The sequence below is a fragment of the Pseudonaja textilis genome, chromosome 5 (assembly GCF_049901715.1).
Source record: "Pseudonaja textilis isolate UNSWEBS1 chromosome 5, rPseTex1.2, whole genome shotgun sequence".
In the NCBI taxonomy this organism is placed as follows: Eukaryota; Metazoa; Chordata; class Lepidosauria; order Squamata; family Elapidae; genus Pseudonaja; species Pseudonaja textilis.
Genome location: NC_141994.1, coordinates 22,302,564 through 22,330,369, shown reverse-complemented (window position 1 = coordinate 22,330,369; position 27,806 = coordinate 22,302,564). Strand labels below are relative to the sequence as shown.

The 27,806-nt window shown below is 42.8% G+C and overlaps 1 protein-coding gene and 1 pseudogene across 6 annotated transcripts in view; one reads left to right on the top strand and one right to left on the bottom strand.

Moving 5' to 3' along the window:
* Nucleotides 1-27,806, top strand: part of RELN (reelin) — a 357,738-nt gene that overhangs the window by 231,263 nt on the left and 98,669 nt on the right. For all 6 annotated transcript variants that reach the window (XR_015743791.1, XM_087934256.1, XM_087934254.1 and 3 more), the window contains 7 exons: nt 4,060-4,197; nt 6,440-6,626; nt 11,924-12,129; nt 15,444-15,615; nt 15,998-16,198; nt 20,472-20,707; nt 26,292-26,449. Coding sequence is in view for 5 of the 6 variants with exons in the window: in XM_087934256.1 (XP_087790382.1) it covers nt 4,060-4,197; nt 6,440-6,626; nt 11,924-12,129; nt 15,444-15,615; nt 15,998-16,198; nt 20,472-20,707; nt 26,292-26,449 (1,298 nt within the window). In the remaining variant the exon portion in view is untranslated. The remainder of the gene's footprint in view (nt 1-4,059; nt 4,198-6,439; nt 6,627-11,923; nt 12,130-15,443; nt 15,616-15,997; nt 16,199-20,471; nt 20,708-26,291; nt 26,450-27,806) is intronic.
* On the bottom strand, nt 10,815-10,914 carry LOC148125558 (small nucleolar RNA U3; annotated as a pseudogene).

Sequence of the window (27,806 nt, the reverse complement as noted above, 5' to 3'; positions counted from 1 at the left end):
CATGTGTATCTGCAGGACAACTGAGTCTGCCAGATTTTTGACTGTCCTTTTTATTATCAGAATCTGCCTTATTAGAAAATATACAGCATTTGGTAACTTGTCTTGGAACATATCATCCAGATGCACCTGTTTTCTGGACTTTATTGTACATGACTTATATGTTTCTAACGCTGATGGAAATTAATTTCATTTTTATGGAAGGCATTAACATAAGAACTGGCTTAATGAGATGCAAGCAGCTGCCAGTTGCTGCCTTCATCAACAAATCAACACCAAACGTCTGATCTGCTGGATAATTGGATAAACGTAATTAACAGTTAACTCGGAAGGTAGAAAAACATAATTTGATTGGCTCTCGGTCCTTTGGCCTCCTTAATAGTGTTTTTAAAAGGTAGCACTTACTCGAAATTTATGGGGAAAACATCACTTGTGCTGTGCTTGAAGTGGAATTTGTTTGTTGTACTTAAAAAATAGAATGATTTAAGGCTGTGTGGTAACAAAAGCATGAGGAAAGCAGGAATATGACTTAATTGAATAGGAAGTAAAATACCCTACAGGTCTATATCTTATACAGGTAGTCCTCAACTTATCAACACAACCAAGCCCAAAATTTCTGTTGTTAAGTGAGACATTTGTTAAGTGAGGTTGGCATCATTTTACGACCTTTCTTGCCACCATTGCTAAGTGAATCGCTGCAGTTAATAAGTTAGTAAGCCGGTTGTTAAGTGAACCTGGCTTCCCCATTTATTTTCCTTCCGACAAAGGGGATCCCATGACCTTGGGATCGTCGTAAATATGAAACAGCATCTGAAGCAGTGGTGGTATTCAGCCGGTTCGCACCGGTTCAGGCAAACCGGTAGCAAGGATTTGGTGTGGATCGCCGAACCGGTAGTAACTTCTGGCTGGCCATGCCCCTGACCTGGTTGCCCGGTCTCCGCTCACTCGCCCCGCCCGCCTGACGCTAGTTTGCCCAGTCACTCCTTAAGGTATTTCTTTTTTTTCCCTTCCCGACAATCAGCTGTTCCTATGATCAGCTGTACCAGGATTCCCCTTGCTTACTTACTGCTTCGCCCATGAGGCTTCCCTGGGGCCCAGGGAGGCCCCAAAATGAAGCATGGGGGTGCTGCGTGCCCCCCTCAGACTCAGTTTTCTGCCTTCCTGAGCTCTAGGGAAGCCTTCTGGGAGCAAAAATGCCCCCACAGGAGGCTTGCCTGTGGCCCAGAAGGCCCCCAAAATGGGGGGGGGGTATTACAAAAAGCACAAAAAGCCACACCCACCTAGTCACATGGCCACGTCCCCTAGCCACACCCTCAGAACCGGTAGTAAAAACATTTAAATCCCACCACTGATCTGAATTTTGATCACATGACCCTGGGGATGCTACAAAAGTTGTAACTGAAAAACTGTCATAAGTCACTTTTTTCAGTGTTGTTGTAACTCTGAACAGTCACTAAATGAAGCATTGTAAATTGAGGACTACCTGAAACGGTCAGTTTGTTTTGAAAACTGTGCACAGAAAAGTTGTAGAACAGATTCCTAACGTTTTCACTTGGGAAGATTTTTTCCCCAAGACAAAAATAGAATTTTGAAAAAAATGAAATAGCACATTTTCTAAAATACCTGCAGTTATTTTTTTAAAAAATATGTTTTTTAAACATATTCTCAAGCCGAGTGCAATTATAGAAATTATAGCAATTATAGAAGATAAAACACTTCAAATGGAAAACCAAGCTGCATTTGATATGCAAACACTCTTATATGTTTGTCACTGGGTTTCAACTGACAAGAGTTTGTTGGTTATTCTCTGTTAGCCTCAATAATATGAATGCAGCTTATTGAATGAGTTGTTCATCCTTTGGAGGGCTGCAATAACTTTTATTGTTATTGGGACACGGTGGCTCAGTGGCTAAGACACTGAGCTTGTCGATCAGAAAGGTTGGCAATTCGATGGTTGGAATCCCGAGCGCCACGTAACGGAGTGAGCTCCCATTACTTGTCCCAGCTTCTGCCAACCAAGCAGTTCAAAAGCATGTAAAAAATGCAAGTAGAGAAATAGGGACCCCTTTGGTGGGAAGGGAACAGCATTCCGTGAGCTTTCAACATTTAGTCCTGCCGGCCACATGACCACGGAGACGTCTTTGGACAGCGCTGGCTCTTTAGCTTTGTAACGGAGATGAGCACCATCCCCTAGATCCGGAAACGACTAGCACGTATGTGCGAGGGGAACCTTTACCTTTACGTTAATAACTTTTGAGATACTATTTTAAAACCTCCCTAGAGAAGAGTCAATGATCCCTTATCTTCAGATAATTGACAATTTAAATATTGGAAGTTTCTCATTTGCTCATTTGCTGAGTCTATGAGTAGCTAGGGACTCCTTTGTGTATAAATAACCAATGTGATTCTAGATTGACTGAAATTAGTCATTTATAACTGTTGTGAGCTACTTTATAATACACTCCTTGCTACAGGACTATGAAATCTAGACAACTAGGCCTACACATTAACACATACAAGCATAAGGATGTTTTTAACATTTTCTCCTGAAAAAGTACTTGAAAATCGACTGGAAAATTCCATCCAAGGGGAAAAAAGTGTATTTTATTTTTCAGTTTTAAAAGTTGGAGCAATAAAGATGGTCTAGAATAAGTCAGCTGTAAGAAGCTAATGAAGTGGTCATTGAGAATTTTTGAGAATTCAAGCTTACTTTCCTTAACTTCAAGCTGTCCTTTTTGTGTGTTTGCCTAAAGAATGACCAAAAAAATGGCTTTAATGTTTGATGTTCATTTCTGAAGTATTTGAATGACAATACAGGTAAATCTTGTATGGTTTTTTTTTTCTTACTGAAGCTTGTACATTATAGAGCTAAAAATGCTATTTGAACTCTTGTTTGCCAAATGTGTGTGTTGGATTGTTAGTAATGAAACACATCTTGACAAAACTAGGGTCTGACTGAATCTTCACTGACTTGAAAAATATTTAGGAAAGGATAAACAATAATAATGGCAAATACCTTAATAATTTGATTGAAGTAACATTTATTATGAGCTTTCAGAATTTATTGTCAACTAAATAGAATAGAATAGAATAGAATAGAATAGAATAGAATAGAATAGAATAGAATGAGGGGGGGATTAGAATTAGAATTAGGGTTAGAATTAGAATAAGAATTAGAATTAGAATTGAGCTGGAAGGGACCTTGGAGGTCTTCTAGTCCAGCCCCCTGCTCAATTATATTATTTCAGACGTGGCTGTCTATCTCTTCTTAAAAATGACTTAAAAGTGATGGAGCGCCCACGATTTCTGAAGGCAAGCTATAATGGAAGGCACTTGATATACCAGTGTAAACATTATTTTAAAAAATAATTAAGAGTCAAGAGATTATGAGGATAGTCTCCTTGCAATGCTACTGAATTACATAACCACATTCAACTAATTCTTTCCATTGCTTTGATCCAAAATTTAAGTTTATCTTTTATTCTCTTTGGCGTTCTGCTGGGGATATTCTAAGCTGAATATCAGTTTTATAGCACTTAACACTTAGACTTATATATGTAGATCTCGGAAGGATGGAAGGCTGAGTCGACTTTGAGCCGGTCAAGATTGAATTGCTGGCAGTGGGCAGAATCAGTTTGCAATATGGCATTCTAATCATTGTGCCACCAGGAAGGAGAATAGGAAAGGGAAGGAAGGAAGGAAGGAAGGAAGGAAGGAAGGAAGGAAGGAAGGAAGGAAGGAAGGAGTAGCAATAGCACTTAGACTTATATACCACTTCATAGTGCTTTACAGCCCTCTCTAAGCAGTTTATAGAGTTAGCATCTTGCCCCCAACAATCTGGGTCCTCATTTTACCGACCTCGGAAGGACGGAAGGCTGAGTCAACCTTGAGCCTGGTGAGATTTCAACTGCCAAATTGCAGGCAGCTGACAGTCAGCAGAAGTAGCCTGCAGTACTGCACTCTGACCACTGCGCCACCATAGTTCATTACGATTAGTAAGCTCCTCCTCACAGATTTGTGAATGCTTTTAATGACCGCACAATTTTTAATTCTTCTTTCTAGGTCCAGTGCAACACGTTTCCGCTGGAGTCAATGCTATTACACCTCTCAAGATGAATGGGCCCTGGACAACATCTATATAGGACAGCAGTGCCCAAATATGTGCAACGGGCATGGCTGGTGCGATCATGGCTTTTGCAGGTATCTCCTGTTTGTTTGCTGTTAGAGAAAAAGAACAGAGTTGGAAGGGATCTGGGAGGCCTTCTAGTCCAACCCCTGCTCAGGCAGGAAACCCTACACCATTTCAGACGAACGGTTCTCCAATCTCTTCTTCAAAACTTCCAGTGTTGGAGCATTCACAACTTCTGGAGTCAAGTTGTCCCACTGATTCATTGTTCTTTGCAATTACAGGTAATTCTCAGCTTACAACCACAACTCAGTCCAAACTTCCTGTTGCTAAGCAAGACAGCTGTTAAGTGAATCTTCTCCCCATTTTGCGATCTTTCTTGCCACTGTTATTAAATGAATCACTGAGTTTCTTAAGTCAGTGACATGGTTGTAAAATGAATCCGCGATGACCCAGGGCGTGGCACAAAGGCAACCCAGCCAGAGAATAAGTAGAGGTCTCTTTATTAGCTCCAACTTTGCCCCCAATGTTCCGATTACCTTCCGGTCTGGAGAAAAACTCTCCCAGGAACCTGCAACAGCCTTTGACTGCAGATATTCCAATCCAAAACGGTAAAGACAGAAAACTTTAAACTATAAATCCAACAAAGCAAGATACGATAATAAATCTGGCAGGGCACAATAAGGAGTTCCAGAAGTGAAGTAACACGGCAGTAAATCAAACCAGTTGGGAGGATGCCAGGAACTCAGTTAACAGCAGACAACATTAAATAAACTCAACGTTTGTTCCTGACAAATGCCCCTCCCAACTGATTCCCCTTTAAACTCCCTCCCCAGGTGTACCTTGTGAAGGGAATCAGGGCCCTTTCCTCTCCCGTAAGCCATGCAACCCACATTGCTCTCTTCTCCGTTCTTCCCTGCATGCTCTAGGATGAAGAGGGGCTGGGCCTTGGTCTTCCTCTGAACTCCCTTTCCTTTGTTCTACCTCTCCCCTGCTCTGCCCAGCCTGACTTTGCTCTTCCCCAGTTTCCTCCACAGCCAATGGAGCCACTCCCCTGCTCCCCGACGGATGCTCAACTTCCTTCTCAGATTCAGACTCCGATAGGGACATGACAGAATCTGGCTTCCTGCATTTACTTTGCTTGTCGGGAGCTGGCTGGGAAGGTTGCAAATGAGGGTCGCGAACCTTGGGATGACACTGCCACCACCATAAATATAAGCCAGTTGCCAAGGGTCTGAATTTGGATCACATGACCCCCAGAGATGCTGCAGCAGTCGTACGTGTGAGAATCAGTCATGTGTGACTATTTTTCCAATGCCGTTGTAAGTTTCTTTAGGGATCATTCAGAGTTTACACCGACACTGAAAAAAGTAACCGATGGCCATTTTTCACACTTAACAACTGTTGCAGCATCTCCATGGTCACGCGATCAAAATTAGAGACACTTAGCAACTGATTCATATTTATGACGATCTCAGCATCCCAGGGAGGGGGTCCCCTTTTGCAACCTTCTGTTGAACAAAGTCAATGGGGAAGCCAGTTTCACTTAAGACTCCGGTTACTAACTTAACAAGTACAGTGATTCACTTAACAACAGTGGGAAGAAAGGTTGTAAAATGGGGCAAAACTCAGTGAACAGCTATCTCACTTAGCAAGGGAAATCTTGGGCTTCTTTGTGATCGTAAGTCGAAGATTACCTGTATACTGAATGAGATTTTGGATTATAGAGGAGCAAACCTTACATTTTGCTCACCTCTTATAGTGTGACAAGCGAGTGGTGGGGTGGCCTAGAGGTGGAGCTCTCGCCTCACAATCAGGAGGCTATGAGTTTGATCCTAGGTAGAGGCAGATATTTCTCTCTCTGTGCACACTGAGAATGTATATGCTGAACAAAACTCCGTATTGGCAACAGGAAGGGCATCTGGTCAGCAAACACTCAGCTCCCTTCAGTTGCCTAGACTCCACCCCTCAAGGGATTATATGGGGTCATTAAATGGAGATGATGATCTAGTGTGACAAGCCATCTATATCAGGGGTCTCCAACCTTAGCAACTTTAAGATTTGTGGACTTCAACTCCCAGAATTCCTCAGCCAGCAAAGCAAAGCTGGCTGAGGAATTCTGGGAGTTGAAGTCCACGAGTCTTAAAGTTGCCAAGGTTGGAGACCCCTGATCTATATGACTCTGTTAGATGATAGATAACAAAGATATATGTAAATACGTTACACATGTTCCCATCAAAAGGCACTTGGATGTTCACTTGTTTGTGCTGTATTGATAGCTTCACGGGCATACAATGTGTTTGTTCTCCTCCGCAGATGTGACTCTGGATACCAAGGTACTGAATGCCACCCTGAAAATAATCTGCCTTCAACAATAATGTCTGATTTTGAGAATCCCAACACTTTGGAAAAAGAATGGCAGGAAGTCATTGGTGGAGAGATTGTAAAACCAGAACAAGGCTGCGGAGTGATCTCTTCTGGATCCTCTCTTTATTTCAACAAGGTATATCTATCCATTCACTCAATATAATGCGATTAAGAAAGAAAGGTAGCAGAATGGCATAGATCATAAAACACAAAGAAGACTTTCTTCCCTCGTTTTACTTTTTGGGCTTGAATGTTTTAACTTGGGAATGTCGGATTTGCCACAACAGAGTAGAGTAGAGTAGAGTAGAGTAGAGTAGAGTAGAGTAGAGTACAATACAATGCAATGCAATGCAATGGAATGGAATGGAATGGAATGGAATGGAATGGAATGGAATGGAACGGAACGGAACGGAACGGAACGGAACAGAACAGAATAGAACAGAATAGAACAGAATAGGAATAGGATAGGAATAGGATAGGAATAGGATGGCAAGGAATAGGAATAGGAATGGGAATGGGAATAGGAATAGGAATAAGAATTAAATGGGAATGGAATGGAATAGAATAGGAATGGAATAAGAATGGGAATGGAATAGGAATAGAACAGAACAGAACAGAACAGAACAGAACAGAACAGAACAGAACAGAATAGAATAGAATAGAATAGAATAGAATAGAATAGAATAGAATAGAATAGAATTCTTTATTGACCAAGTGTGATTAGACACACAAGGAATTTGTCTTTGGTGCATACGTTCTCATTGTACATAAAAGCTATGAGTGATAAATCATACTCATCATAAAAATACATTCATCATAAGTCATTAAGATACAACACAGTGATAGAATCAACATAAATTATATTATGAAATAAAATAATAAAACAATAACAACTAAATAAAACAATATAAATTGTAAAGATACAAGCAACAAAATTATAGACATAAGTTTAAAAGGAGATAGGTAATGGGAAAGTTGGGAAGAATAATATTAATACAGTCTTACTAAATAGTTTGACAGTGTTGTGGGAATTAGCTGTTTAGCAGAGTGATGGCATGGGGAAGAAAACCTGTCTTTCTGTCTAGTTGTTCTGGTGTGCAGTGGCTCCATTTGTTGAGAAAGGTATAGTTTTATTAGAGATCAAATGTACTGCTGTTTTGCAAAGCCAGAACTGAGAATTGCACTCCAATGTCTCTTTAAATCCTACTTTTCCTTCCCTTAACTGGCTCTCCTTGTCCATCCCAGTGTAACCAATAACGTTCAGACAAGATGTTTGCCTAACGGTCAGTCCAAGTGCAGTTTGGTATGTGGCCCCTTCCTTCTTCCAACTGGGAAGCCTCGAAGCTGCAGCAACCAGTCTCACAGGAATAGCTATAACTTTCTCACTCAAACTCATAGGCATAACAGCTACAATAGCTCATTTAGTGACCATTGAAAGCTATAATGGCACTGAAAAAAGTGGCTTATGACCTTTTTCTTTACACTTACAACTGTGGCAGTGATCAAAATTCAACAGACTCATATTTATGATGGTTGCAGAGTCCTGCGGTGATGTGATCCACTTTTGCAACAAACAAAGTCACGGGGGAAACCAGATTTCCTTAACAACCATGTCACTAACTCAACAATTGCCATGATTCACTTAACAACTGTGGCAGGAACTGTCATAAAATGGGGCAAAACTCATTTAGCCAATGTCTCACAGAGCAGCAGAAATGTTGGGCTCAATTCTGGTCATATGTTGAGGACCACCTAACTATGAAAGTTATCCCCGTTACCTATCTCCTTCATCAGAGGACAGAGTCATAAAGTGTGGTGCCTAGAAGGTGGAGCTCTCACCTCACAATCAGGAGGCTGTGAATTTGATACTAGGTCGAGGCAGATATTTCTCTCTCTGGGCACAATGAGAATGTATCTGCTGGCGAAAAAACTCCAAATCGGCGACAAGAAGGGCATCTGGCCAGTAAACACTCAGCTCCATTCAGTTGCCCAGACTCCACCTTGCAAGGGATGATGGAGTCATTGAACAACAAAGAAGAGAAGAGAAGAGAACAGAGTTATAAAGTGAGCTGAAAGAGATGTCTGGGTGATGGAGAAAGCAAGCAAAACATTTCATCCAGAGCAGTGGTCACCAGCCAGTGCGCCAGGGACCACCAGTAGTCCACGAGAAAATTTTGGTAGTCCGCAGAGAAATGTCATCCCCAAAGCACCCCCCACAGCAATTAATCCAGGCTGCGCGGGAACACAAGGCTTGCGTCGCTTGCATTGTGAACAACACGAGGTAGAGAGGGGAGGGGGGAAAGGGCGAAGGGGGGGAACTTGCCCCACTTGACCCATATGCCTGGCCTGGCCACCGGGCTGCTTCTTTCTGCTTCTTTCTTCTTCTGCTTTTGGCTGCACACAAGGAAAGCAGCAGAAGTCTTTCTTTCTCTCCCCCCAACTCTGCCAGAAATGAATATTTGGGACCCTGCATGGCCTCCTGCTCCAAGAGGCTGTGCCAGCAAAGATTCATTTCTGGCAGAGTTTGGGGGAGAGAAAGAAAGACTTTTGCTGCTTCTGCTGCTTTCCTTGCGTGAAGCCCAAAGTCTCTCTCTCTCTTTCTCCCCATGAGAATGGAGCTGGAGACAATATCCTGCAATCCCAAATAAAGAATGATCAATCAGTAGGAAAATGGGGTGGGGAATTTTCCTGCAGACTTTTTGGGGGATTTTCCCAGGGTCTCTGGTCCACGGGATTTAAAATTATGAGATTGGTGGTCTCTGAGGTTCAAAAGGTTGGAGACCCCTGCTCCAGAGCATGAAATTTGGAGGAGAAGGAAGTGGCTCTAAAGAGAAAATGGGGGCAGCTGGATCATCACTTATGAGAACCTGCAGATGGGAAGGTGATAAGGCCAGCAGATGGCTGTGTCTTAAACGTAGACCTGTCGCTCGGATTATGGCTCAGAAAACCCGATGAAGCTTAGAAAGGAAAAAGCACTTAAAACCACAGCTAACAAAAGCGGATGTTTCGGTGTCCCATTTATTTGTGCGGGGAGGGGACGACAAAAACCAGCAAGCCCTTCTTCAGTTTGCACTCTTGAGAAAAAGTGGTTCCAGCCACTCCTAATTCGCTCCTCCTACCTGAATAGATAGACTCGCTCACAAACAACAATGAAAGTCTTGCTTTTGCGGTTGTCCAAGGTCGTGCATTCTCACCCTTTATTCTTTGACATTCGGGCGTGATGAAAGAAACAGGGTGTGAGTTTCACTTCCCTTGTTGTGCGCCGCTTGAGGAACGCCGCGGAAAGCCATGGCTGTCTGTCTCAGCGAGCTCCCAACAGATGTCAGAGATTGATTGTGTGGCTCTAATGTTTGATGATATACACAGTCTGAGGGGTGAACAATTATTGTTAATCCTCAGAAGCTCCTTGGATGCGTCGGAGGCAGTTCCTTAATCTGTAGGGTGCAGGTGTTGGGTATATCCTCTTTAAAGCTTCACTCACTGTCACTAACCTTGGCAACAGCCTGACTGAGATATTTTTAATCAAAGACTTTTTTTTTTACAGGCAGCTGTCCTAGGCATATTATTTTTAAAAGATAATTTTTCTTTAAAAAAAACTGTGCAAGAAATGGTTGCAACCTTTCAACTCAGAATGCAATTCTACATTATAATGCCTGCAATTTTATTTTTTATGGATGTAAGGTTCTTGGCAGGGTGCTCTTCTTTTAATTCATCTCCTCCCCTCACATTGTGATTTTAATAATTAGTCTTTTTGTTTTGTAAAAAAGAAAAAAATTAAAACCTAATGATGTGATGATTCATCTCACTGGTAAAGGAGATTTTGTATTTTAGGCTTCGACAGTGATAACAATTCTATCTGGAATTGCATTTCGGCTGTTTACATGGGGAACAAGATAGCTGGTTTATCTTAGGAAATGCACACAGCTTGAACCCAGAGCCAGAATATCATGTCATGTTCACTAATATATAGATCATCCTATCAAAGACCAGATTTTCTTCAGTGAAAGAGAAAGTGGAAGAAAGAAATTATATAGTCTTTGATGAAGGAAAACATCAACTTAGGTCTTGCTGTTACTTTTCATTTGATTCATATTTTAGGTAGTTCTAAAGTCAGATTATATTTTAAAATAATATCCCTATTGTATTCTACCAATTTACATTTGGCAATAGAAAATTAGCTGTGTATAATGAAAGAATATGGTGAATAGGAAACCATGGACCGAAGCAATATAGATCAGCCAATCACTTTTAGATTAACAGAGTTGGAAGGGACCTTGTAGGTCATCTAGTCCAACCCCCAGCCCAAGTAGGAGACCACACCATTTCTGACAGATGGCATTCCAATGTCTTCTTGAAAGCCTCCAGTGTTTGAGTGCATTTCTCTAGTTGGATACTATAGAAATGATCCCTGAAAGTTTAGTCATTTCGATACAGACAACTTTAAAACTCGTGCACTTCAACTCCCAGAATTCTTCAGCCAGCCATATTGTTATGTATTTTGAAATAACAATAATAAATAATTAAAATGAACACTTTTTAATATGTCATTTTCTAAATCAGATGAAATAGCTCTCACTTTTTCTCCTAGATGGGTCTATTCATAATCTGAATAGGAAAAATATCCATCATTGTAAAAAGAGGATAAAAATCATGCTTGCATAACTTTTAAAGTGCTTATGTAGTCAATTCATCTACATTTCCTTAGCTAAACCAACAGTTTCATTGACATGAACCCAACAGGGGCCAAATCTGTCGGTAGGTAGGTAGATGGAGAAAGAGAGAAAGAGAACGAAAGAGAGACTGAGAGAGAGAGGCTGGGTGAGAAAGAGGTTGATAGAGAAATTGAGAGAGAGAGAGAGAGAGAGAGACTGAGAAAGAGGTTGTTAGAGAGAGATTGAGAGATTGAGAGTGGGGCTGAGAGAGAAAGAGAGGCTGAGAGAGAGATTGAGAGAGAAATAGAGGCTGAGAGAGAGAGACTGAGTGAGAAAGAAGTTGATAGAGAGGTTGAGAGAATGAGAGAGAAAGAGAAGCTGAGTGAGAAAGAGAGTTTGATAGAGAAGTTGAGAGATTGAGAGAGAAAGAGAGGCTGAGTGAGAAAGTGAGTTTGATAGAGAAGTTGAGAGATTGAGAGAGAAAGAGAGGCTAAAAGAGATTGAGAGAGAAAGGCTGAGAGAGAAAGAGAGAAAAAGAGAGGCTGAGTGAGAAAGAGAGGTTGATAGAGAAGGAGAGACTGAGAGAAAAAGAGAGGTTGAGAGGGAAAGAGAGATTGAGACAAAAAGAGAGAGAGAGAACCTCTCACACACATGGTCACACTTACAATTTGAGTCTCCTTGTGAATTTTACTACTTTGTACTGTCCACTGTGTGAGGTTAGATAACATCATCATCAACAACAACAATGCTTTTTTTCTCCTTGTTCCTTCTATGCTTCCAGGCTGGGAAGAGACAGTTGGTGAGCTTGGACCTGGACACCACCTGGGTAGACTTTGTCCAGTTTTACATTCAGATCGGCGGAGAGAGTCCTGCCTGCAACAAACCAGACAGCCGAGAAGAAGGAGTCCTCTTGCAGTACAGCAACAATGGAGGCATCAACTGGCATGCCCTGGCAGAAATGTACTTCTCTGACTTCAGCAAGTCCAGGTATTGTGGAAGAGTCTTGATGTCTACCTACAACAGCATGATTAGCCTTACCTTCCTATCTGAGGATTGGCCCATCCCACTCGTTCCGGCTTTGGATCCCATTGGCTAAATATGTCATCTGGGAGGTCCAGGGGAAGAGCCATTTCTGCCGTGGCCCCTCCCTTCTGGAATATTCTCCCATTGGAGGGGAAGTTGGCCCCCCATATTCCTGGCCTTCCAGAAGAACCTGAAAACCTGACTCTGCCAGCCAGTTTGGGGACCCAGTAGGGATTCTCTATGCTGGAGGTGGCTGATGGTATAGAGCAGGGGTGTCAAGGCCCGGGGGCCAGATCCGGCCTATGGGGTGCTTAGATCTGGCCCGTGGGGCCATCCTGGAAACAGCAAAGGACCGACTCACAGTGCCTCTGCCAGCAAAAATGGAGCTCAGGATGGCTCTATTTTTGCTGGCAGAGACACTGCGGGCTGGTCCTTTGCCCTCCTGAGCTCCGGTTTCGCTGGTAGAGGATTGCAGGAGGCCATCGCAGCCTTAAACAGAGCTCGGGAGCCCGTTTTCGCTGGCAGGATGCTTGGGCCACTACAGGTACCCCCAACATGTGTGACATCAAGCTGGCCATGCCCATCCTGGCCACAGCCACCCCAGTCCCCCAAGGTCAAACCAAACCCGGATAGGGCCCTCAATTAAATCAAGTTTGACACACACACACATGGTATAGAACAATGGAATCCAAACTTGGTGACTTTAAGACTTATGGATTTCAACTCCCAGAATCCCGCAGCCAGCATGGCTGCCTAGGGAATTCTGGGAATTGAAGTCCACCAATCTTAAATTTGCCAAGTTTGAAGACCCCTAATATAGAGAGACAATCCTCCCCCATATCCCTCCTCTCTTCTTGTTTTTAAGTTTTTTTTTAAATTTAATCTTTCGTAATTGTAATTGTGTGGGAGAAGCCAGGCTGAGCTGGAAGGTGGAGTTAAACATGTCATCAGTTTGAAGTCACTGCATAACCACAAGACACCCAATTCCAGCCCCCTCTTGAATTCCATTGAGCCTTATCTAAGCATCAATTTAGCTTTCACCCTTATTTGACCAGAATCTTGTGAATAGGTGGCAATAATAAACTTTTCTATATTTGAACTCAATGAACGTTCCTGGTTATTTGCGCTTGGCAAATTCTTCCATGTTATCTTTTAACCTTTACATAAGCCAGATTGGCTGCAACAGTGAGGTGAGCAGCATATGACTTTAATAAATAATAATAATGTATCCGTGAGCTTTTTAGAATTGTACAGGTTCAGTACACAAGGAGTACTGCCGTCTTTCAGCCAAACATTATAGCCCAACTGTTTTTTTTTTAACTGCAAACAGCTGCCCTTCGAGTCAGATAAACTTCTAATTAAATACATATTGTGGACTAGCACAAGCACAGTAGATTCCTGGCATTGTAAAGTGGAGTTGAACTTTATACATCATCAGCTTACAAAGTAGCCTTGCGTCATATGATACGATTCCATATAGCCTAGGTTTAATTTACTGTTTCAAATTAATTGATATATTAACACCCTTATCATTTTGAAACCACATTAAAAGGTCTCCTTTTTCTCACTCACCGCTTTCCTTTTTATTGTGTACAGGTAGTCCTCAGCCTGCAACCACAATGGAGCCCAAAATTTCCATTGCTAAGCAAGACAGTAAAATCAATTTGCCCTATTTCATGACCTCTTTTGGCCATTGTTAAGGGAAATACTGCAGTTGTTAAGTGAATCATATGGTCATTAAGCAAATCTGGCTTCCCCCGTTGACTTTAGTCATTGGAAGCCAACTTAGAAGGTTATAAATGGGGATCACATGACCCCAGGATGCTGCAACCATCATAAATAGGTGCCAGTGGCCAAGCACCCAAATTTTAATCATGTGACCATGGGGATGCTGCAATGTTTGTATGTATGAAAAACGGTGCTTAAGTTACTTTTTTTAGTGCCATTGTAATTTCCAATGGTCCCTAGACAAATGGTTGTAAGTCAAGAATAGAAGAATAGAATTCTTTATTGGCCAAGTGTGATTGGACACACAAGGAATTTGTCTTTGGTGCAAATGCTCTCAGCGTACATAAAAGAAAAGATACAAGAATCATCAGGTACAACACTTAATAGTATCACAGGATATAAATAGGTAATCAAATCATAGGAAAACAGTCAATATAAATTGTAAGGATACAAGTGACAAAGTTACAGTCATGCAGTCAGAAGTGGGAGGGGATGGGTGATAAGGAGTGATGAGAAGATTAACAGTAATAGTAGTGCAGACTTAGTAAATAGTTGGACAGTGTTGAGGGAATTATTTGCTTAGCAGAGTGATGGCCTTTGGGGAAAAAACTGTCGTGTCTAGTTGTTCTGGTGTGCAGGGCTCTATAGCGTCATTTTGAGGGTAGGAGTTGACACAGTTTATGTCTGGGATGTGAGGGGCCTGTAGATATTTTCACAGCCCTCTTTTTGACTTGTGCAGGATACAGGTCCTCGACTGAAGGCAGGTTGGTAGCAATTGTTTTTTCTGCAGTCCTAATTATCCTCTGAAGTTTGTGTCTGTCCTGTTGGGTTGCAGAACCAAACCAGACAGTTATAGAGGTGCAGATGAGAGACTCCATAATTCCTCTGTAGAACTGGATCAGCAGCTCCTTGGGCAGTTTGAGCTTCCTGAGTTGGCGCAGGAAGAACATTCTTTGTTGTACTTTTTTGATGACGTTTTTGATGTTAGGTGTCCATTTTAGGTCATGTGATATAATAGAACCTAGAAATGTGAAGGTCTCTACTGTTGATACTTTGTTGTCTAGTATTGTAAGAGATGGCAGTATGGGAGGGTTTCTTCTAAAGTCTACCACCATTTCTATGGTTTTGAGTGCGTTCAGTTCCAGATTCTTCCAGTCACACCACAAGGCAAGTTGTACAACCTCTTGTCTGTATGTGGAGTCATCATTGTCTCGAATGAGAGCAATCACTGTTGTATCATCTACAAACTTCAGTATTTTAACAGATGGATCATTTGAGATGCAGTCATTGGCATATAGGGAAAAGAGAAGTGGAGAAAGCACACAGCCTTGAGGGGCCCCTGTGCTAATTGTACAGGTATCAGATGTGGGATAGGACTACCTATAGTCTTAAATGAAATAGAAAAGATAGCAGTTGCAATTTTTATTATCTGTATTTTAACTTGGTTTGGTTGAAACAATTTTTCCCCTGGTATCCTTTTTACTTGCATGCATGTGTTTGTCTGCATCCTACACCTAGCTTTTTAACACCTGAGGAATGTCTGCCTCTAGGTTTGTCTATCTGGAGCTCCCTCCTGCTGCAAAGACCCCCTGCACTCGATTCCGTTGGTGGCAGCCGGTGTTTTCGGGAGAGGGCTATGATCAGTGGGCTATTGATGACATCATCATTCTGTCCGAAAAGCTGAAACAGATCATCCCTGTGGCTAACCCCACCCTGCCTCAGGTAATAAGATTGATTGCAGGAAATACGACTTCAGCAACAGAGTGGTCAATGCCTGGGAATGCACTACCTGACTCTGTTGTTACATCCTCTAACCTCAAATCCTTTAACCTCAAACTATCCACTATTGACCTCACTCCATTCCTAAGAGGTCTGTAAGGTGCGTGCATAAGTGCAGAATCGTGCCTACCCTCCCTGCCCTATTGTCCCCATTTATTCGTACCAAGTTTTCTTTCTTTTCATTTTCTTCAATGTCTAGGAGCTGCCTTGTCACCTTTGACAAGATGGGCAGCATACAAGTGTGATAAATAAATAAATGAATGAATGAATGAATGAATGAATGAACAAATAAACAAATGTTTCCTTTCTTTTTAATATCAACTAGAACTTTTATGAGAAACCAGCCTTTGATTACCCCATAAACCAGCTCAGCATGTGGCTAATGTTAGCGAATGAAGGGATGCCCAAAAATGAAACGTTTTGTTCGGCTACTCCATCAGCAATGATATTTGGCAAGTCAGATGGCGATCGGTTTGCAGTGACCCGGGATTTAGTGCTGAAACCAGGTTACGTCCTTCAATTCAAGGTATTTTCTCTCTCAACCTCTCTCTCTCTCTTTAAACTTTTTAAATTAAAAGACGAGTAATTCTCTTAAGCTATACATATAAAAAGCCGACACGTCGACAGTAAGATTACAAATTGTCCATTATGAAAAAAAAAACACCAAATTTGAATGTTTTTATTTTAAATTTCTCTTTCTGATCTTTGTACTGAGCCCTTTTCCAACTTCTTTCAAAAGATCAAATCTTGCTCTATAAAATAAGTATGGTGTAAAAGCCAAAGGAAAAATTAGGAGCAATTAATAAATCGGTAGTATAGCAATGAATGTATTGGGGGTAAATATTCAGATATTATGATGTGTCTGTGTGATATTCTGGGGAAGCAAAAGTTGGATTTTGAAGAAGTAGGATTGAAAAAATATTGATTAGTTGTAGCTAAAAGCCTGTAGAGATTCTCATTTCATCCAGGTTGTCCCAAAGGTGCTTTTTCAAGAGGCAAGTAGACTTTCTGGTTTTTTCTTTCAAAGACGTCTGATTCACACCCTGGCCAGTGTCTCTTTTCTTTTACCTTTTACCATTGGGCAGAATACACAAAAGTATAGCCAGCCGGACAAACAGATTTAAAAACTGGGCTGTCAGATCTCCTAAACACAATATAGCATCACAAACAGATTAATATGACGAATTTCACTGGTGCTAGTGTAGTGTGTAATATGTATATACCCCTTATGGTGAGCCTATGGCGCACATACCGGAACTGGCATGCAGAGCCATTTCTGCCGGCAACAGCGCCACTGCGCATGTGCGCATGCATTCCCCCCCAGCCAGCTGATTGTTGAGTGTCTGCTGCTCATGCACGGAGGGAGGTGCACATGGGGGGAGGAGCGCACGCATGTGTAGGGGCGGGGGCGCAGGGGAGTTACACATGCATGCGCAGGGGGCAGGGGTCGTACATACATTGCATTATGCTTGGAGGTACGCACACACACTTTCGGCACGCGATGAGGAAAAGGTTAGCCATCACTGGTATATACCACAATATAAGATCTTACACCAGAGTAATACACATGTTTTGCAGAATATGACGTACATATGGAAACATATGACTAATTTTTTTTGCTAACCACTTGTATAGGGATTATTCTTTATATTATTCATGTTGTTTTGCATTCCTGTATGGACTGCACCAGTAGAGGCTAAAACAGTTCCATTTTATACTATGATGTACAATGACAATTAAAGGCTTTGAACATTTGAACTTTCTCATCCAAGAAGCGTCTTCCGCTCTGACAGGATATCCTTCCGTTCTTCACTGTTCTGTCAGAGCGGAAGAAGCTTCTTGGATGAGAAGTGAAACATCCTCAAAAGAAAAAACAAGAAAGTCCAGTTGCCTCCTGAAAAAACATCTTTGGGGCAACCATGACCAGAATGACTGAGAATTTCTACAAACTTTTAGCTATACAATTTTGGATGAAGACGCAAGGTATGAGAGTAGGAATGGATTTCCAGAGAAAAATTGCAGACTACGAGAACAGGATCGCCACTCAGGTGACCCTGAGGACACAGATAAACCTCCAAGTGGCCTCAATGACCTTCTAAAAGGATGCAAATGACCAGCTGTCTGCAAGAAGTATAAATCCTTCTATTCCCCACTGTTCTGTTAGAGCTGAAGAAGCTTCTTGGATGAGAAGGGAAACATCTTCAAAAGAAAAAACCAGGAAGTTCAGTTGCCTCCTGAAAGAAAAAAACACCTTTGGGATTGATTGCTTGTGTTAGAATAATGCCATGGGCACCACCAGCACTCCGTTGTCAAAATGGATCCTAGGCACGGCGCTGCAATGGAGAAACGGGTAATGGAGCAGCCGGCGCGAGGGAAGGAGAAGGCCGCTTTCCCTTTCTTCTCCCTGTGCCTCCTCCTTCCCTCATGCCGGCCGCTCCATTGCCTGTTTCTTCATTGCAGCACAGCGCCCAGGATCCACTGATAGCCAGGCAGGTTGGTGGTGGTTAATTTAACAACCAGTTCTCCCATAGTCAGATTGGCCATCGCAGGAGGCTCGTCCCCCCATGTGCGGTGGAGCTGGAGGATGAGGATGGGCCATGTCTCCCACAACAACCAACCTGACCCTGGGCGATCCGGTTCTTAAATTAGTTGAATCCCACCACCGAATCCCACCACCTTTCTATTTCCCCCAGAATAATGTTAGATTCTAACAAAAGCTGAGCCATGTTAAGCAAGCTTCACTGTCTTAGTTGCCATCAGCCTTTCATTGGGTCCATAATTAAATTCTTCTGGAAATTCTTGGGATTGATTGCACTAGAAATGTAACGAGCTGTCGACAAATACATGAGGCTTGCGCAACCGTGGGCACAGAATAATGTACAAACAAAATTATTTTTTAAAAAAACACCGTATGTTTACAAGCACGTTTTCAAATATAATTCCCACTCTTCTATAAATAGGGGGAGCTGGCAGCCACAGGGGGACTTGTAAAATAATATCACTCTGTTTTGACATTGCATTGACAAAATGATATACAAACTGAGAAACATTCTGTTGCATGTAATGTTTGTTGCAAGTTTTCCCTAATGTAGTCCATAAAACACGGTCACATGTGCCTGTCTTAAGATCTTTTTACAAAATGCACTGCAATCTTTAGAATAATGCTAAGATTTCAGTTGGAATAAAAGTCAATTCATTATCCTGAAACTGTACAAAGTACAGGTAGACCTCCAGTGGTGTTGCTGTTCAGAACCAGGCTTCGTAAACCATAATTATTCACAAACTTGTTTTAAAAACAAAACCTATTTTATTGCAACGCTGGGAATTTCTTTCATTCCCAGCCGGAATTAATCTCAAACATTCCCCCAAGATAAGCACACACCTTTCAGTTCTGTGAAGTGCTGCCAAAACAGAAGTATCCAATTAACTAGAAAAGAAACCAACCGAAGTACAAGAAAAAACAATCAAAGTACAAAGAGCTTCAAGGATCACTCGGAACCAATCAAACTACTTTCCTTCCTGCAAAGGTTTCATCACCTTGGCCTGACTTTTATCTCTTATGGGAGGGGCAATCACCTCCCAGCCGTTTTGTTTCAGCTGTTCTTACCATCTAGCAGCTCTGCGCACATGTGCACTGGGAACAGGCTCCCCTGGATCCTCTGCCTCACTGCTGCCAGGCTCCAGAGTCAGCACCCCACTCTCAGATGGTCCTGGCCCCATCCCTGCATCAGACACAGGACCCTTGTCCGAGTCCTCTCCAGACTCCCTGACTGGTCCCGATTCTTCCCCACTGTCCGATTCTGCTGCCGTCTGCATCGGCTGCCAGCGAACCACGAGAGATGCAAACTTTTTGACTACCGGTTCTGTGGGTGTGTGCTTTGTGCGTGTGCGGAATGTTCTAAAAGCAGCAATTTTAAGCTTGAATACTTACCTTATCATCAGTGCTAGTGATTAAAACATCTGAGGTGCAGCAATCCGCTCTGCCACGCAAATCAGCTGAGCTACAAACAAAGGAAATATAAGACAAGAAAGGGCAGGGGCCGACTGTTGACGGGTGCAACTGGATCGCTAGAACCAGTGAGAACCGTAAGCATCCCACCATTGTAGACCTTGCCTTCTGTGGGCATGGCTTGGTGGGCATAGCAGGGGAAGGATACTGTAAAATCTCCAATCAGAGGTGGTATTTGCCGGTTCTCCCAACTACTCAAAATTTCTGCTACCGGTTCTCCAAAACTGGTCAGAACCTGCTGAATACCACCTCTGAATCAACCAACTAGTTGTGTGAGTGCTATCACTTGAGACTTTTAAGAAGAGATTGGATTCCTATCTGTTAGAAATGGCATAGGGTCTCCTGCTTGGGCAGGGGGTTGGACTAGATGGCCTACAAGGTCCCTTCCAACTCTGATTATCTGTTATTTATACACACTTGTGCATTTAAAGAGAACAAAAAGGTTTAGGTATATGTGATTTTAAAAAAATATTCAAGCAATTATGAAAAAAGGAATGGAATAAAAGTACATATCCAAAAATTAAAAACAGATTTGTGCGCATTCGTATCTATCGGTGTTAAGCGTCACACAAGTCATTGCTTTAACACAAGGGTCTTCAAACTTGCAAGTTTAAGACTTGTGGACTTCAACTCCCAGAATTCCTGAACTAACATGACTGGAGGAGGAATTCTAAAAGGTTTAGTGAACGTTCAAAGTCCTCAAGTCGTAAAACTGTCAAGTTTGAAAGACCCCTGCAGTTTAACACTTCTGTTTTCCTCTTACACCTTCAACATGTTTTCAACTTCGCAGCTGAACATTGGATGCACGGATCAGTTCAGTAGCTCGGCTCCAGTTCTTCTCCAGTATTCCCACGATGCCGGCTTGTCTTGGTCGCTGGTGAAGGAGGGCTGCTTCCCAGCATCCCCCGGCGTGAAAGGATGCGAAGGGAGCACCAGGGAATTGACGGCACCAACCATGTATTACGCGGGAGATTTTGAAGAGTGGACAAGGATCACTATTGTTGTTCCGAGATCGCTCGCTGCGAGGTAACTTGAGATATTTATGGCTTTAAACCCACTTATGTGACATCTCCATCTCCCAACAGGGCCTATTGGCAAATACAGGTAGACCTCGACTTACAACAGTTTGTTTAGTGAACGTTCAAAGTTGTAACTGAAATATATGACTTACAATCAGGGGTGGGATTCAAACATCCAAGCAACCAATTCTCTGCCCAGTTACTGGGTGGGCGGGGCCATGGTGGGCGGGGTTACCAGAATTTCCTGTTTCCGGCTTCTGGTGGATCTCCAGAGCCTGGGGGAGGCTGTTTGTGCCCTCCCAAGGGTCCAAAGGCCTCCCCTGGGCTTTTGGAAGGGCAAAGACAGCCTCCCCTTCCTCTGGAAACCCTCCAGAAGCCGGAACCAGGTCCGTTTCTGGACTTCCAGAAGGCCCATTTTTTTTCTCCTCCCAGAACCTCCGCACAGACCCCGAGGCGCTTACCTCCATCAAAAATGGGCCACGTGGAGACTCCTGGAAGGGGCGGGGCAGGAGGGGAGGGGCCAGCCGGTCAGGTGAAATACTGGTTCAGTGAACCAGCTGTAACTTGAACACCTGGTTCGCCCAAACCGGTCCGAACCCAGTCCGAATCCCACCGCTGCTTACGACTGTGTTTCAAAGTTACGATTTTTGCAACATCTCCACGATCAAAACTCAGCTGCTTGGCAACTGGTTCCTATTGATGATGGTTGCAGTGTCCCGGGAGGGGGCTCACGTGTTTCCCCTTTTGTGACCTTCTGACAAGCAAAGTCAAAACGGGGAGCCGGATTCACTTAACAACCGGGTTACTAACTTTTATCGACTTCAGGGAGTCGCAACCCCAACTGATCCCAAAGTGAAATCTCGGTTCAGTGAGTTTGTCCCATTGTACAACACTTCTTGCCACAGTGGTTAAGCAAATTGTGGCATTTTTTTAAAAAAAGTGCGTAACATGGTTGTTAAGTGAATCGGGCTTCCCCATTGATTTCACTGGTCGAAAGTTCGCAAAAGCAGATCACGTGACCCCAGGACACTGCAGCCGTCATAAATATGAGTCAGCATCTGAATTTTGACCAGCTGACCATGGGAATGCTGCAACTGTCATAAGTGTGGAAAAATTGGTCGCTTTTTTCAGTGCCGTTGTAACTTTGAATGGTCACTAAGTGAAAAGTTATAAGTCGAGGACTACCTGTATTTTACAAGAACCCAGAAACTAAATTGGAAGCCATAATAGCTGTATCCCCAAGGTCACACCATGTTCTTTGAAATGCCCAGACAACATTAGAATTTCCTTTTCTCTAACTTCTAACAGGTAAGTCTTTCTTGGAGACTAAAACCCTTTACGATTATTTTCAGTTATTATTTCTGAACGTAAGGTGGGAGAATTCAACGAAGTATAACACCTTGAAAAGAAGGACTAGGGGTGACATGATAGTGACATTCCAATATGAGGGGCTGCCCCAAAGAAGAGGGAGTCAAGCTATTCTCCAAAGCACCTGAAGGCAGGACAAGAAGCAGTGGGTGGAAACTAATCAAGGAGAGAAACAACCCGGAATTAAGGAGAAAATTCCTAATAGTGAGAACAATTAACCAGTGGAACAATTTGCCTCCAAAAGTTGCGGATGCTCCACAGTGGTGGGATTCTACCAGTTTCCCTACTGGTTCGGTGATCACACTCTTCACGCGTGCGCAGACGTATATCTAACGCGCGTGAGCCGCTTTCCAAACACCATCTGAGACCTGCAGCGCCAATCAGCTGAGAGTATAAAGAACAGGAAAGCTCAGAGGCAGGTGGGAGGGCTGATCCTGCGCTTTTCTCGTCTTTCTCCTCTCAGCTGATCGTCAGAGCTTTTTTATAATTACCTGTACGGCCGAACCAGTAGCAATTTTTGCTACCGGTTCAAGCTCATCCGGTAGCATTTTACCACTGGTGCTCCATCCCTAGAGGTTTTTAAGAGGAGACTGGACAGCCACTTGTCTGAAATGGTATAGGGCAGTGGTGGCTAACCTTTTTGGGCTCCTGTGCCAAAAATTGCGTGCTCGCTCCCACACGCGCGTGCTTGTGTGCCAGCACCCAGAAGGCAGTACAAGTGGGTTGGGCACGCCCCTGCGCATGCACGCAAGACCCCGCATGCCCACGCCACCTGTCTCTGTGCATGCACATACGTCTCCTGCACACGCCCTCTTCGCATGCATGCTAGATACCTGACAATCAGCTGTTCGCCGTGCAGTGCATGTGCATGCGCAGTGGGGCTCTTCTGTGTGACCTCTAGCGTGCCGACAGAAGTGGCTCTATGGGCCACTTCCATCACGCATGCTGTAGGTTCGCCATCATGGGTATAGGGTCTTCTGCTTGACCAAGGGGTTGGACTAGAAGACCTCCAAGGTCCCTTCCAGCTCCATTATTCTGCTCTGTTCTTCTGTTTTGCTCAGAATCGTAACCAAGTCTCCTCTTCTTCCAAGATATTAGTACAATAGCTAAAAATTTAACCAACAGCTCTACTTGCAGTGTGTTTTTTTTTTAAATTGCATCTCTTCTCTTTTTTTTTTAACAGCCTGGCCAAATGTATTTTATCTTCTTGTCTAAGTGTTTTTAGACAATCTCCTTCTGTTACTCCATTAACAAATAATTACAGCACAAGGCATGCTGTAATAGTTTAGAGAACGAAGATCCTTCTTGGTAGGATGAAAACACATAAACAGTGAGCATTCTACTCAAAAGTATTTTCCTTTAATTAACCAACAAGCACAATTGCCAAGTCACACAGACACTGATGAGATTGCTCTGCCCAACAGAAACAGTACCAAATCGATAAGAGGCAGCCTGTTTCACATTATGTCTGTCATATAACTGGGACGAGGCACCAGACTCGACATAACATTTTTCAGCTCCTCAAGAATGCTAATCAAGCTAATCAGCATAATTGCATTTATCGATTGCAATTACAGATGGGCTGTTATTCCCCGCCTTCTCTGTATCCATGCTATAACAGTTGTGACAGATTTGCACCCGGATCTAAAAATATTCCCTTTGGAACCAATTCCATTAATGGTAATGGAGTCTATTCGAAGTTGCAGTGTGTTAAGGGAACGTTTCTTTGTTGTGTATAAATTCTGCCTCCAACCAACCTGTTCAGAGGAATATATAGATTTTTCACGTGGTATTTGCTGTCGATATACTAGTGAAACCCATCTGTCGAATTTGTGTGGATTATTGTGGGCTCAATTATACAAAGTTTTGTTTGACTCCTTCCATTGTAGGCTGCCAATGTATAAATTCAGATTATCCAATTTGGGAATTAGGGTTTTTTTTAAACAGTAGACAAGGAGATGGGATTGCTTCCCTACCATTGAGGCTGTTGCTTGTAAGTGTGTTGAACATGGTAGGGTTGGGTAAGAAAGGGCAGGGAATGGAATGGGATCAGGGGTGGGATTCTACCAGTTCGCAGCTATTGGCTAGAACCGGTTGTTAACATTCTAAGCAGTTTGGAGAACCGGTTGTTAGGAGAAATTACTGGCCTAATCCTGTAAGGAAGGCAGGAAGGAAACATTCTGGTGTTGCTTACAGAAACTGCCTCTCCGTTAACCCTTATTACATTCTTGGCAGGACTAGACTTCCTGTCTCAGGAACTTCTCTGGAGTTTTTTCCCCCTCCTTTGCTGGTACTTGTGTGGAGTGACCATTCAAAGTTACAATGGCACTGAAAAAAGTGACTTATGACAGTTTTTCACACTTATGACTGTTGCACCATCTCCACGGTCATGAGAGACCTGGTGAGGAGATGCGTGCCTCGATGTGAGTGATGTTGAGTTGGCCACATCTAGCCAGCCACACCTACCAAATAAGCCACACCCACAGAACCGGTTGTTAAAAAAAATTGAATCCCACCCCTGGATGGGATGGGAGGAGAGGAGGGCAGGAGAGGAGAGGAGGAGGCATGGGATGGGATGGGATAGGATGAGGTGAGAGATGGCATGGCATGGCATGGCGTGGCATGAATGACATGATATTTATTCTGAATGTCAGAGAGGAGAGAGACTAGTGCCATGATGGTGAACCTATGGCACACATGCAAGTAGTAACACACAGAGCCATTTCTGCCAGCACGTGAGAGGTCTCCCAGAAGAGCCCCACTGAGCATGTGCGCATAGATACCCAACAATCAGCTGGCTGGTGGGGTGTGTGCGCATGCACAGAGGCATATGGTGCAGGGAGATGGGAGGAGTCGCACGTGCATTACCTAATGGGTGCAGGCACGCGAGCGCAAGCACTTTGGGCATTCAACATGGAAAAGGTTAGCCATCACTGTACTAGTGGGTTCCATGAGTTTATGGCACATTGGTGTCCATGGATACCACCTACAGTGGAACCTCAGGTTGCGAACACTCCTGTTCGTGACCAAATCGGGTGGTGAACAAAAAATCCACCGATTTTTGAATCGGGTCATGCTTCAAATATCGGATAGCGAACAAAATCGGCATGGAAATATTCCCTTTCTGCACCAATTTCCCCTTTGCCACCATTTGGGGGGAGGGGTGTTTGTCCATGCATGCGCAGACAATTCAGTCACGACCAAATCGGGTTGCGGCTGAAATCCTGAAACTGATCTGTACTGTACTGTATCTTATTCTGTGCTTGACACAATAGCAATAGCACTTAGACTTATATACCGCTTCACAGTGCTTCACAACCCTCTCTAAGCGATTTATAGAGTCAGCCTCCAACAATCTGACTCCTCATTTTACCAACCTCGGAAGGATGGAGGGGGGAGTCGACTTTGAGCCTGGTAGGGATCTAACTCCTGTCAATCAGCAGAAATAGCCTGCAATGTTGGATTCTAACCACTGTGCCACTACAGCTCATCGTGTTATTTCAACATAATCGTGTTGATTCAGTCATTCAAACACAGTAGTTTAAAAATAGTAAGGTTTTCGTGGTTTTGTAGTTGTACTGTCTTATTTTGGGCCAGTAATCATTAAATACTATTGGTTTATATTGGGGTTTTTTAATTGTTGGTGTGCTGCCCAGAGTCACTGAGAGTGAGTGGGTGGCCATATAAATGGAAGGGAGGGAGGGAGGAGGAAAGAAAGAAGGAAGGAAGGAAAGAAAGAAAGAAGGAAGGAAGGAAGGAAGGATGGATGGATGGAAGAAAGAAAGAAAAAGAAAGAAAGAAAGAAAGAAAGAAATAAGGAAGGAAAGAGAGAGGGGAAGGTAGGAAGAAAAGAGGAAGGAAGGACGGATGGATGGATGGAAGGAAAGAAAGAGAAAGAAAGAAGAAAGGAAAGAAAAAAAGAGGAAGGAAAGAAAGAGGAAGGAAGGACGGATGGAAGGAAAGAAAGAAAGAAGGAAGGAAAGAAAGAATGAAATATGTAGATGATCAGCCACCCACAATCACTCTAGTAATCAGATGGGTGTCATATAGATAATACATAATTAAAATTATGTGTATCCCATTGTCCCATGGAACATGTTATACAGAGATACTCAAGCCCACAAAACAACTTGGTTATGTCTTTGGAGAATAAACATTTGCAAACTAGCACACGTTTTCAAAGAAAGCAGCAACAGCTTTGGTATTTCTGTCCCTCAATGTAGAAAGACCAGGTTCCGCTGGATACAAGAGAGCCGCTCGCAAAAGAGCCTTCCTCCCTTTGGCTTGGACGGGGTGTATATTTCAGAGCCGTGTCCCAACTACTGCAACGGCCAGGGAGACTGCATTTCCGGCGTCTGTTTTTGTGACATGGCCTATACAGGTAAGCTTTAACAGGTAGAGTCACCGTGAATTTCTGCTGAAACGGCTCGTTCAAGTCAGAAACCACCAGGAATTTCTAGAAGCCTGGCACTCTGACAAATTAGCCATCAGTAGACACACAGACATGAACAATATCTATAGACTATGCAAAAGAAATGAGCCATTGGTACGTTGTTAGATTTGTTTGATGTTTGGGTTACTTATTTTTATACTTTAAAAAAAAATGTTACTGTTGAATATATGTTTTCCTGTTTCCTTTGTTCTGCATTTTATTCTTATTGATAAAACATTGGATGGATGGATGGATAGATAGATTAATAGATAGATAGAGACAAATATATAGATATAAATACATACAGAGTGGTGCGGTGGCCTAGAGGTGAATCTCTCACCTCACAATCAGGAGGCTGTGAGTTCGATCTTAGGTAGAGGCAGATATTTCTCTCACAATGGGAATATATCTGCTGAACAAAACAATATATCTGCAAAACAAAACTGGAGACAGGAAGGGCATCTGGCCAGAAAACACTATGCTAGCTCCATTCAGTTGCCCAGAATCCACCCCGCAAGAGGTTATTATGGGGTCGTTAAAAGAAGATGATGATAGATGTAGATACACACACACATACACACACAAGACACAAACACAAGATTATCACAAAAGAAATTACATTCAAAGCCTGTATCTATCTATCTATCAATTAATCAGTGCTATCTATCTCATCTATCAATTAATCAGCACTCTACCCACAGTATTTTTAACTCATAAAGTATCCAAAGATAAATCAATTCAGAAAGCCATGCCTAAAATCACTATTTCTACTTGTTTCTGTAGTTAGGGTTTTGTAAACACAAACACTTGCTAGGCTTGTGATGTGTTTGTTTATATAAGCTTCTGGGAACATTTCTGTTCATATAAGTTGCCATGTTTTCTTTGCTTTCATTCAGGAATTCCCCAGACTTGACAATATTCAACACTTGTGGACTTCAACTTGTAGACTTCAATTCCATCCTGGCTGGGGAATTCTGGGGCTTGAAGTCCATAGGTCTTAAAATTGCCAAGTTTGAAGACCCTAAGAGGCCAGCCTCCAGACCCTAAACTTCAACATAACTAAAAACCAGCTTTAAAGGGCCTTATAAATATTTTCTCTGAGAACCGTATCATCGCCAGTGAATGCTCTTTGCGACACCTTCTCTTACAAAGGAAAGTTGGAATTGGAGTAAAAAAATACACGTGATTGGAGAATTGAGAGATTTACAGACGAAAGGATATTAAATGGGAATAACGGAATGTGATGATCTTTGGCCTTCCCAAGAAATACTAATATATATTAATATAGTATATCACTGATATAAAA